The 12,626-nt window shown below is 42.2% G+C and overlaps 1 protein-coding gene across 2 annotated transcripts in view; it reads left to right on the forward strand.

Moving 5' to 3' along the window:
* FNBP4 (formin binding protein 4) overlaps positions 1 to 12,626 on the forward strand; it is a 52,974-nt gene that overhangs the window by 10,295 nt on the left and 30,053 nt on the right. For both annotated transcript variants that reach the window (XM_056131361.1, XM_056131360.1), the window contains exons 5-10: positions 347 to 494; positions 618 to 738; positions 4,726 to 5,064; positions 7,999 to 8,209; positions 11,422 to 11,546; positions 12,325 to 12,429. In XM_056131361.1, coding sequence (XP_055987336.1) covers positions 347 to 494; positions 618 to 738; positions 4,726 to 5,064; positions 7,999 to 8,209; positions 11,422 to 11,546; positions 12,325 to 12,429 — 1,049 coding nt within the window. The remainder of the gene's footprint in view (positions 1 to 346; positions 495 to 617; positions 739 to 4,725; positions 5,065 to 7,998; positions 8,210 to 11,421; positions 11,547 to 12,324; positions 12,430 to 12,626) is intronic.

Consider the following 12,626-nt stretch of genomic DNA (forward strand, 5'->3'; position numbering starts at 1 on the left):
ATACATTTTTGGACATCAAGGTATTTTCTTTAAGCTTATTTCAAAGGCAGAAGTTGTTACCCGAAGGGACAAAGGACATTTGTTTGACAAGTGATTTTTTTTCAAGGTGGAATGGTTTCCAAGGGAGAGATTGGGAATCTGCTAAACACTAATATAAGGACAGAAAGCAGGAGGAACTTTTTGTATGCTATTTAAAATTTGGCTTGTTATTATTATTTATTTATTTGTAGTTTGGAGGGCTTAAGTCATACTCAGTAGAAGTTGGGGCCATCTGGTGCCAGGGATAAGCCCTCATCAGTACCATCAGTACTATCTCTCCAACCCGTAAAATTCTATTTTCTTTTAGTTGGAATTGAAATGGGAGATTGGCAAGAAGTCTGGGATGAGAACACAGGTTGTTACTATTATTGGAACACACAAACCAATGAAGTGACTTGGGAGTTACCCCCGTATCTTGCCACGCAGGTACAGGGATTGCAGCATTACCAGCCCAGGTAAGAAATGATTGAAAAATCATCTAGAAGGAAATTCGAGTCTAATAATTTGCTGTTAATATTAGCCTTCTGTTTCTTTTGCCAAGTATATTTCTGTGTACGTATAGACTTTTTTTTGTTTAGTTCCATAACAGGTACTGAGCCTAACTTCGTGATAAATACTGATTTGTATAGCAAGGAAAAGAATGTTTCTGTGTCCAGTAATAAAAGTGGACCTGTCATAGTCAAGCGAGAAGTTAAAAAGGTCAGTGTTTAAAAGGTGTTTTTTTTCTCTTTGTTTCTTTTTTGGTTTGGGGGGGTCTACATCCGGTGACATTCAAAGGTTACTCCTGGCTGTACACTTTGGAATCACTCCTGACAGTGCTTGGTGGAATATATGGGGTGCTGGGGATAAAATTTGGGTTGACTACATATAAGGTAAGTGCCCTACCCTCTGTACTAGCACTCCGGCCCCTCTTCTTTTCCAATAGGGCTCACATCTCAGAACCACTCTGTGCAGATCTGGTTTGGGTTGTGTTCAGGTAGTGTTGGAGTTTAACTTGGGGCTGCACACATAATAAACACGTCCTTTTCCCCATTAAGGAAACATAAACACTGTCTCCAAAACCCCTTTTACTTATGTTCCACACATAGAATTTGTTACTCTGGTATATGTATAGAAGCCTTAGAACACAGATGTGTGACATAGCATGTAATTGTTTCTTAGGGATATTTTGGTTTGTTTTACAGGCAGCAGGGGAGATGTGGTTAGACTACACTTAGCAATGCTCAGGGTTACTCCTGGCTCTGCACTCAGGAATTATTCCTGGCAGTGTTCGGGGGCACCATACAGGATGTCAGGGATCAAGCCTGGGTTGAGCTGTAAGGCAAACAGCCCTACCCACTGTACTTTCCCTCTGGCCTTATTTCTTAGAGTTTTGTTTCATTTGTTGTGTAGCATTTATCAGTTACTTAGGCTAGGGATTCTTTGGAGAGCTTTGTGGTGTGTTAGAAGTCTCTTCGGTCACTGTGAAGGACATGGGAGCCACCAAAGCAGGCAGGACTCAAGTCTTGTTTTCCATTTGAAAATACTTCCATTTGGGATCCTGCAGTGCTGGGCATTGACTCCAGGGTCTCAAACCCAACTCAAGCTTGTGCTTCTTCCATTGGAAAGAGGTGGGGTTTTTTGTTTGTTTTGTTTTTTGTTGTTTGGCCCATATCCAGGTGTGCTAAGGAGCAGTTCATCGTTCAGTGCTCCGAGGATGCTCTTGGCAGTGCCTTGCAGGGTCTAGGAGTGTCAGGAATTGAATTGAAGACTCTAGCATGCAAAGCATGTGTTTCAGCCCTTTCAGCTATTTACTGGGCTCAATGCAGGCACTTCACCCCCCACTCCTTTCTGTTTTGGGGTCACAGTTGACTTTGCTCAGAGGTTACAGAGTCTTCTTGCTTAGGGAGCCCTAAATGATGCCAGGAATTGGATTGGGAGTTGGTCTACCTCCTGCAAGGCAAGTCTTTTAACCCCTGTATTATCTTTACAGATCCTGGATCTGGTTTGGTTTTTTTTTTTTTAATAGAAAAAAATTTTGACTTTTTTTTGTTTGCGGCCAAACCCAGCAGTGCTTAGGGCTTAGTCTAGGTGGGCTGAATGGACATAGGGATGCTGGGGAATGAACTTGTGTCAGATGTGTGCATGGTAAGTAGCCTACATGCTGTATTCTCCAGCCCCCACATTTAGCTGAAATTTCTTTTCCTTTAAGGTTGTACTACACACACAAGGGCTGGAGCGATAGCACAGCGGTAGGTCGTTTGCCTTGCATGCAGCCAACATGGCCGACCCGAGTTCGATTCCTCCGCCCCTCTCGGAGAGCCCGGCAAGCTACCGAGAGTATCTTGCCCGCAAGGCAGAGCCTGGCAAGCTCCCCGTGACGTATTCGATACGCCAAACACAGTAACAACAAAGTCTCCAATGGAGACGTTACTGGGCCCGCTCGAGCAAATCGATGAACAACGGGAGGGCCTTTACCTTTACCTTTTACCTTTAAGGTTGTACTGGGGATACCAGGTATAGCCTTCACATGCATGAGGTTGTGTTCTGCCACAGAACTACATCTCTGGCCAAGATCAGATACTTTTTATTTAGTACTTGTGGTGCTTAGGAGCCATACAGCTCTGGGGTTTAAGACAAGGACTCCTGCATACAGAAGAAGCATGCCCTCCAGCCCTTTGAACTCCCTGGTCCCGAGATCATCTTTTAAAAACTGATAATGACTGTTAATGAAATTTTGAACATTTTTCCTTTTGGTGGTGCATGGCATCAATCCTTGGGCCTCATTCATGTAAACCATGAACTATTATTACCAGTCACATTCTTGACCGAACTTGAAAATTTCTATATGATTATGTTCGAGGACTGTTGTGTTTTTATTTCATCATAAATTAGTTTTTTGTTTGCTCAGTTTTTGTGTGCTCAGTGGTGCTCAAGGCTTACTCCTTACTCAGAGCTCACACCTGGAGTGTCTTGGAGTTGCTGGGATTGAACCTGGGTAAGCCACATGTGAGATTTCAGTCATGTCGTTTTCCTCCAATTTTTTTTTTCATTCTTTATAATTTTATTTATTGAATCACCGTGAGAGCAGTTTTAAAGCTTTCGGGTTTAAGTCTCGGTCATACAATGAAACACCCATACCTTCACCAGTGCCAATTCTCCACCACCAAAAACTCCAGTATATCCCCAACCCATGCCCTCCCCCTGCCTGTGGGGCGGATCTTTTCCACATTACTCTCTCTCTACTTTGATCACATTCAATATTTTGACACCAGACCCACCATTATTATTTGGGATTTTACCCCAACAGTCAGATCTGCTGAAAAGTCAACAGTAGACAATTTGTTTTCTATTGCTGGTTAAGAATAGCATTTGATGTCGTGTGACTGCAGTAGTGGCCACGCAATTTTGAAATTCCGAGATTTTAACACTTAAATCTGGAGAGATTTCTGCCAAAACCTGCTGGGTTCTGAGTTTTGTTCCTGAGTCTCTGTATCATGGCCGTTAAGCAGATTGATCAGGAGACAGAGAGGCTGTTCGTGGGCGGCGACTCAGGGTCTCGATGGGGTGGGGGGGAAAGGGCCGGTTCCACCCCCATCCCGTGAGGCCCCGCGTATCTCGTCATTACGGGCCCAGACTGTCCAGTGGCCTCTGGATTTCCTCCAATTTTTAATGGAGGTTTTGCTTTTGTGCTACAACTGGCTTTTTGTTTGGGGTAGTTTCCTAACAACCTTCACAACTCCTTGAGGGTGGTAGAGTAATCGGTTCAATAGAGGAAATAGACATTTTTTTGGTTTGTTTTTGGACTATACCCTAGAAGTGCTCAGGACTTAACTCCTTGCTTTGCTCTGGATCACTCCTGATGAGGTTCTGGGGACCAAATAGGGAGCCAAAGTGCCAGTGCCATGAAGGCAAGCACCTTACCTGCTATATTATTATTTATCCCGTTCCAAAATAGATGCTTAAGTAAAAAGTACGCTTCCTAATTTATTTTACTTTAAGTCACCTCCACGGCAGACCTGTGTGAGTTTATCTGATTGTACAAAAGGTACAGAAGGTGAAGTTTTTTGAGTCCAGAGAGGGTGCAGAGGTTAGGGCACTTGCATGTGACTGACCTGGACTTAATAGACATGATCCTTGAGACTCCTTATGGTTACCTGAGCACCTCTGGGTGTGCCATCCTCACCTCCCCCAAAATGAAGATATATACAGCCTTGTTGAAAAAGTTTCTGATCTTTTTAAAGTTCATGTTCGGGAGCTATAGATAATAGTGTAGTGGATAAGGAAGATACTTAACGTGCACATGACCAACCTGAATTTGATCCCAGGCACCCCTTATGATCCCCTGAGTACCGCCAGGTGTCCCTGTGGCCCCCTTTCCAAAAAAAAAAGTTTAAGATATCTATTCCTTTCCTATTTCTCATAAGCAAACCTGTTAGTACTTTCGGTGTGTGTGTGAAATATTGTCATTTTATTTAGGAAATAGGAAATGTAAGACACATTCAAGAGAGAAAATGACAGGTTGGAAAGATGACACAGTGGGCATGGCACTTGCCTTGCACGCAGCTAATGTGGGTTCAATCCCCAGCACCCTGTATGATCCTGCAGAGCCAGGAATAACCACTGAGCATCTCCAGGTGTGACCCAAAAATTAAAAAAAAAAAGAAAATGACTTGTGAGAATTAAATGAGATTATTTGTTCTTTAGGAAGTCAATGAAGGAATTCAAGCACTCTCAAACAGTGAGGAGGAGAAGAAAGGGGTAGCAGCATCACTCCTTGCACCTTTATTGCCTGAGGGAATAAAAGAGGAAGAAGAGAGATGGAGGAGAAAAGTTATTTGTAAAGAAGAAACAGTTTCGGAAGTGAAAGAGTCAAGTACAGCAGTGGAACCAGCCGCAGCAGTGGTGAAGCCACAGGAAGTTGTTTTGGACACTATGGAAGACCCTTCTCAGGAGGATCTTTGTAGTGTTGTTCAATCTGGGGAAAGTGAAGAGGAAGAGGAGCAAGATACCCTGGAACTGGAGCTGGTTTTGGAAAGGAAAAAAGTAAGTTTTTAAAGTTGGGTTAAAGTAAATTTCCTCATTACTGTTATGCTGTGGGTTCATTGTTCTTAATTTACAGCTTTTATTTTATATTTATATGTCACGGTCCTCCCGTTGTTCATCGATTTTCTCGAGCGGGCCCAGTAACATCTCCATCGTGAGACTTGTTACTGTGTTTGGCATATTGAATACGACACGGGTAGCTTGCCAGGCTTTGCCGTGCGGGCGAGATATTCTCAGCTTGCCGGGCTTTCCGAGAGGGGCGGCAGAATCGAACTCGGGTCGGCCATGTTGGCTGCCTGCAAGGCAAACGCCCTACCCACTGTGCTATCGCTCCAGCCCATATTTATATGTATACTTTTTTATTGAGTCACTGTGAGATAGACCCTTACAAAGATATTCATGATTAGATTTCAGTCATGTAGTTTTCCGCCAACACCCATCCCTCTACCAGTGTCCATTTCCCAGCACCAGTGTCTCTGCACCTTGGCAAGTGCTCTTTCTCCCCCTCTCTCCCTCTTTCTCTTCCTCTCTCCATGTCTCTCCACCCCCTTCTTTTGGGCATTGTGGTTTGCAATATTGATACGTTTACAGCATTTTTGGGGGTCTTGATTTTATCTTAAGATTTTATACTAGATCAAGATAGATTTACATTTATACAGTAAAATAAAACTATTATAGAGTTTGGTCATGAATTTTTTTTCTCATATTTGTGGTTCTTGACAGCCAATAAAAACTGTACTTTTCATTTTTCTGGTATCGGGGGGCGGGGGGACATACCTTGTGGTAGTGCTGCTCAGGAATCACTGCTGGGGCTCCGGTGACCATATTTGGGAATTGAATCCTGGTTGATGACATGCAGTGAAAGCGCTTTACTTGCTGTAATATCTCTCGGCCCTCCTCCCCCTTTAAAAAAATTTTTTTTAATAACCTTTTATTCATTTTGGCGGGGCCACGTTCCGTTGTATTTAGGGGTCCGAATTGGTGCTCTGAAGATCATGAGGTATTGGGAACCAGATGTAGAACTCCCACATACTACACATGGATTAAGTTCCAACCATGAGCTTTTCCCCTCCTCCTCCTCCTATTCTAGCTCAGTATTTTTGTAGAAACTCGGTGTTTTACACAACCTGGTCATAAAACTGGGCCTCAGGCATTTTTTATGGTGGTGCTCACTGAAGATCACGCCCCTTTGTATTGTTTATGCACACCTGGTAGGATTGTGGTGAGAAACACTGGCACAAGGGATTGCAGACAGTAGTCGCCCGTCTAAAATGAGTTAAAATAAGTAGTAGTGTGTCATTGCTTTGATGCATGTGTCAACACTAGAGATTTTAACTTTATTACATCTCTTGCATGGTAGCTGTTCCAAGTATCATTCTCTGGACCTGTTGGCCTGGATTTTAGTTTAGGAATTATGTAAAAATTATTTTCCAGGTATCCGCATTAATGGTGGGTAGGTAAATTACCTTATGTAAGGTAACAGAAGAATTAAAAGGAATATAAGCTTTCAAGTTCTTTCCATTTTTAGGAAGCAGGTTGGAAAAATTATTTGGTGTGGTTTATGCCCACTTCTGGGAATAAATTGGGGTCAGCTTCATGCAAGGTATCTGCAGCCCTTTCAAGTTATTTTGATTTATAAATTTTGTTTTGGTTTGGTTTTGAGCCATATCCTGTGATGCTCAAGGCTTATTCCTGGCTCTACCATAGGGATCACTCCAGGCAGTGCTTGGGGGAATCATATGGGGTACTGGGGATCAAAGATTCAACCACTTGGCAAGCACCCTACCCGCTACACAATTGCTCTAGCCCCTGAGGTCTTCACTTTAGAAAAACTAGTTCAAGGTGAGAGTGTATAGAGGTTAAAGCTTAAGGGTGAGAGAGAATGTATAGAGGTTAAAACTTGTGCCTTGCACATGACCAAGCCTGATTCAATCCTCAGCACTATATTTGGTCCCAGGAGCACTACTGGGTCGGGCCTAAAATACAATGAAAATAAAATTATAAGGTGACAAGTTTATTATCTTTTGTCTCTTGATTTTTCTTGGATCAAGTTCATCTGTTAAGTATGAAGGAAAATGTTAATAGATGTTATACAGTATTAACTCCTTGACACGTCCCCTTTGATAATTCAAAGCTTTTTTCTTTTTGTCACACCCAGCAATGCTCAGGGGTTATTCCTGGCTTTGCACTCAGGAATTACTCCTGGCTATGCTCAGGGGACCATATGGGATGCCAGGGATCGAACCCGGGTAGGCAGTGTGCAAGGCAAACGCCCTACCTGCTGTACTATCACTCCGGCCTTGGCTGTTTTATTTGTATTTATTTGGTTTGGGGGCCACATGCAGCAATGCTCAGGGCATACTCCTGACTTTGTGCACAGGAATCAATACTGGCAGGGACTATGTGGGGTTTCATAGATAAAATCTGGCTGGGCCACATGTAAGTCCCCTCTAGTATCTCTCCAGCCTCAATAATTTGAAAATTTGAAGCTTTGGAAAAGGTATTAGCAAGCTAGGTTTTTCTGTTATGTACATATTACAATTTATCTAGAACTTACCCCTCTAAATGAATCTTTGTTGACTCTAATCTTGAATAAACCTTTATTCACTAGCACTAGAGCTTGGAGTATAATGTTTCACTGATGGATTAGTTGGTTTTTTTGTTATTGTTGCTTTGTTTGGGGGCCATACTCTATGATGATCTGGGTTTACTCCTGACTCTGCTCAGGAATAACTCCTGGAGTTGATGCGGGGGGGGGGCATCTAGAATTCTGGGGATCAAACTTGAGTTGGCCACATGCAAGCACCAACCACAGGAAGCACCTACCTGTTAATATATATATTATCTTTTAAATCCTTATGTTGCTATCATTCTCTCTACTCGTGTTGATAAATTGTTAAGGATGCTCTAACTAAGTTGCCTTGTTTGTTGTAGGCAGAATTACGAGCTTTGGAAGAAGGAGATGGTAGTGTGTCAGGGTCAAGTCCATGTTCTGATGTCAGCCAGCCAGCGTCTCAAGACGGAATGCGTAGACTTATGTCCAAAAGAGGGAAGTGGAAGATGTTTGTTCGAGCTGCCAGTCCAGAATCCACCAGCCGGAGTTCTAGCAAAACTGGAAGAGAGACTCCAGAAAATGGAGAAACTGGTAAGTTAATGTTTTACATTAAGAGAGTTGAAAGATGTGGAGGGAATACCCTTCTACCCTCTTTCTGTCTTTGCAGCAAGAAGTCACTTTTACCTTTCATTATTTGTGGGCAGTTTGGGGTGAGGGTGCGGTTATAGCTGATGGTACTGGGGGATTACTCCTGGCTGGCTAATGGGACCATTTCTGTTTTAGGGATTGAACCAGTTTGGTTGTTTGGAGGCAAGTGCCTTAACACCAGCACTGTCTATGTGGCCCCCACATTTACCTTTTAGAGAATTGCTGGGAACTAAATATTTTCCTCCATTTTTCCTGCTTCATCTCTAGTGCGAGGGAGGGGTGATGAGACCGTAGTAATTGCTTTCTGCAAGTTCATTATGTATTGTCATTATTTCCCTCAGTGTAGTGGGAAACAAGATTGACTATGGGTTTATTTTTTGTTTTTTGTTTTTTTTTTTAAATCACTTGCCACGTTACTTTTATTATACAAAGAACCACAAGTTCAACTTTTGTTTGTTTAGGGCCAAATCTGGTGGTCCTTACTGGTCACTCCTGTGATGCTTAGGAGCTATCTGGTACTGGAATCAAGTTTTGTATTTTTCTTTTTTGGTCACATCCAGTTGTGATCAGGGGTTATTTCTCACTCTGCTTAAGTTTCATTCTTATTGGTGCTCAGGGACCACACAGTGCCTGGGATCAAATCTAGACCTCCTGCAAACAAAGCATGTATGTGCTCAGCATACTTGCCTCTCTCTCTCTCTTTCTCTCTCTCTCTCTCTCACTCACCCAAGCAAAACCTTGCCTCATGTCTCCTCTTTTTTTTTTCTTTTTTAAGTAAAGTAAAATGGTTTTATTGAAAGAGGGTACTAATTCTAAGACAGGTGTAGACAGAACATTAAGAAGAGCTAAAGTAAATTTATGTGCTGAAGGTCATGGGCAGTAGAGTTCATTTGTTTTTCTTGGGTGTTTCCATTGTGATTACCTCATGATTTTTATTATATGTTGTAGATTGGTAGGCGGGTGTTAGGGAAAAAAACATTAGCAAGAGAGATCCTACCTTATACTCCATTTATGTTGATAGGTCCAGGGTATTCTTTTGTTTGGGGGCCATATCTGACTATATTCAGGAAACATTCCTGACAAGGCTGGGGGACCATATGTGGGGTTAGGGGTTGAACATGAGTCAGCTGTCTGCAAGACAAGCTCTGTATGATCTCTCTAGGCCCAAGTCCGTTTATTCTTATTACAGTCAAATTACCAAGTGTGGGTGCATTCAGTATATTGTCGAGAGATATTATTTTAATCTGACAGATTAATCTGGTGATTTGAGAATGAAGTCATGCTCTTACTTGTGGGATCCCTAGGTATGATCTCAGAACCTTTTGGTGTAGGCACGCCCTCAGAAAAAGTTTGAAGCTTAAAATTTAAACGTTAATTTAAAGGGAATGCTGTTATATGCCTTGGAGATGGCTCAGGGGACAAGCATGCACTCTTCATATGCAGAAGTCATGACTTCTATCCCAGGAGCAACGTCTAGCACTGCCAGATGTGGCCCCCAAAAAACAAGCCAGAAAAAAACACTAATGCTATTCTGATTTTTGAGATGCTTATTTTCATAACTGACTTGATAAAATTGCAGATTTGTTTGGTTTTTGTTTTGTGGGGCTTGGGGGGACTCACCTGGCTATATTTGGGGCTTTGTCCTGAGGGCTTACTCCTAGGACTGCTATACTATTTCTCTGACCCGCTTTTGTTGTTTTTGAATAATTGAAGCAGTGAAATCTGTAGAGGATAGTGCAGAAGCTGCGGTTATTGTCTTGCATTAAGCCGGCTGCCAGCTCCCATTCAGTTACCTAGTGCCACATGGTCCCGTGCAGCACTGCTTGGATGTGAAATCTCCATCAACCTCCTAACCTTCCCCTATGCCCCTATAATTAAAACAGTTATATTCTGAAGTTCAATACATAAAAGAATAAGGAGAAAGCAGAGACTAGAGAAAAGTGATAAAATTGGGATTTTATAGGTGCACATTTTAAGAACAATTTCCTGGGATGTGGCTTAGCATTAGAGCACTTGCCTTGCATGTGTGAGGCTCTGGATTCCATCCCTGTTACTACCAAAATAAAAGCAGTTAGATACACCTCAACAGGCTGGAGCACATGCTTGAAGCCCAGGTGTGAATCCCAGCACTGTATAATCCCCTGAATGAGCACTGAGGAGTGTGCAACTTCAGACACTGTTGGATTTGGCCTAAGAACCCCCCCTACTACCACCAAGATATAGGCCCTGGGTTGCAGGACAAATGATAAAACATATCCCTTGCCTGCTCAGGGCCCTGGGTTTGATCTCCAGCACTGTACTTCACTCCCTGCCTATTCTATAGGACTGCCAAGTGTGGTTCTGGGCTCCTGGGTAATTGCCAGGAAATTCAAAACAACGAAGGTTGTAAAGCTTTGGTTTTTGCTTTTATGGACAGTAAATCGTTGAGTTTCTTAAATTCGAAAACACAAGGGCTGGAGCAATAGTCTTGCATGTGGCCAACCTTGATTTGATCTCTGAAATCCCATATGGTCTCTTGAGGCCCAGGAGGAGTAAATCCTGAGCTCTGCTGAATGTGACCTAAAACTTTAAAAAAAAAATGTTCTTTATAGAAAACACAGGCAGAGGGAAACCAATTAATAAGTCTTCCATTTAGCTTTACTAAAGGGCTAAGAAAATATTGGGGTGCTGAGTGGCACACTGCTTGCTGTGCTCAGGTTTCACTCCTGGCTCAGTACTTAGGGATTGCTCCTGGTGTAACTTCACTGGAGGGAAATTTATATGGTGTCAGGGATTGACCCAGGTCAGTTGTGTGCGGAGCAAGCACCCTACCCACTATACTACAATTCAGACCCTCAAGAGATGCAGATTTGATTCTTTTTGTTTTGTTTTTTGTTTTGCTTTTGGGGTCACTCCTGGCGGTGCTTGGGGGACCATATGGGATGCTGGGAATCGAACCTAGGTTCGGCCGCGTGAAAGGCAAATGCCCTACCCGCTGTGCAATTGCTGCTCCAGCCCCACACAGCTGATTTGATCCTCAATACATACACCCACACACAGATTTGATTCTTGACACCACGTATAGTCACCTGGATTCTGTTGGGTGTGTCAAAAAAAAGTATGCAAAGCACTGTCAGTATTGATCTTTTGATTTAAGTCTGTGTTTTCTTTTGCAGTAATTGGTGCTGAAAATTCAGAAAAAATAGATGAGCATTCAGACAAAGAGCTTGAAGTAGAAGAATCTCCAGAGAAGTTGAAAGTACAAACAGCACCTAAAATCGAAGAGGAACAGGATTTAAAAGTATGCAACATTTGACAGATACTGTAATAATTGGCCATCCATTAACTATTTTCTTTGACTAGCAATTAGTATGAGTATCATTAAAAGGAATCTTTATTATCTCTAAGCACAAATCACTTGTTTTAGGTAAAAAAATCACACAGCTAAAATAAGTAATTCTAAGATTGATTTGATGTGGATAAATAAAAGGTTAATTGTAAGCTTCTGTTGGAAAGCAATAACTTTAAGTACCAAGGAGACTGAAACTTATGTATTTAACTTTTTTTTTTCCCCTTTTTGGGTCACACCTGGAGATTCTCAGGGATAACTGCTGGCTCATGCACTCAGGAATTACTCCTGGTGCTGTTCGGGGGACCGTATGGGGTGCTAGGGATTGAACCTGGGTCGGCCGTGTGCAAGGCAAACGCTCTACCCACTGTGCTATTGCTCCAGCCCCACGTATTTAACTCTTGCATGGACTACTTGACCTACACAAAGGCAAATTTGTTCTAGATTGCATTTTGCGGAAAATAGACCAAGTGTGTTACTTAAATAAAGTGGTTAGTGCAAAAATAATTGACATGGCTAATGTAGAACTTTGTGTGAAGTGGTTAATTTTATTTTAGCCTATTTATTCAGAGTCTATTTTCAAGTGTGAAGTCTTTGTATTAGAATGTATTGTGGTAGTATAAATAGCATTTAATTTCACTAGACCTTATATGATCATAAATTTCTGTGTACTGTAGGATTTTTATCTTCTGCCTATTTAATTTTTCCTTTTTTCTTTCATGTATTCCAGTTTCAAATTGGAGAACTCGCAAATACCCTGACAAGTAAATTTGAATTCCTAGGCATTAATAGACAGTCCATCTCCAACTTTCATGTGCTCCTCTTACAGACTGAGGTAATTTAGCCATTTTTGCTAATAGCAAACAAGTGTTTTGTTGATTTGGGGTCACACTGAGGGTTCTCAGGGACTCAGTCCCATTAGATGGTCATTTGAATAAGTGATTTAGACTGGTGATTGAGTTCATTCTCTGGCAACACGTGGTCTGCTGAGCAAAGAGGCAGGAGTAGTTCCTGAGCACTTGCCCTGTGTGG

Source organism: Sorex fumeus, unplaced genomic scaffold (genome assembly GCF_029834395.1).
Source record: "Sorex fumeus unplaced genomic scaffold, SorFum_2.1 ptg000007l, whole genome shotgun sequence".
In the NCBI taxonomy this organism is placed as follows: Eukaryota; Metazoa; Chordata; class Mammalia; order Eulipotyphla; family Soricidae; genus Sorex; species Sorex fumeus.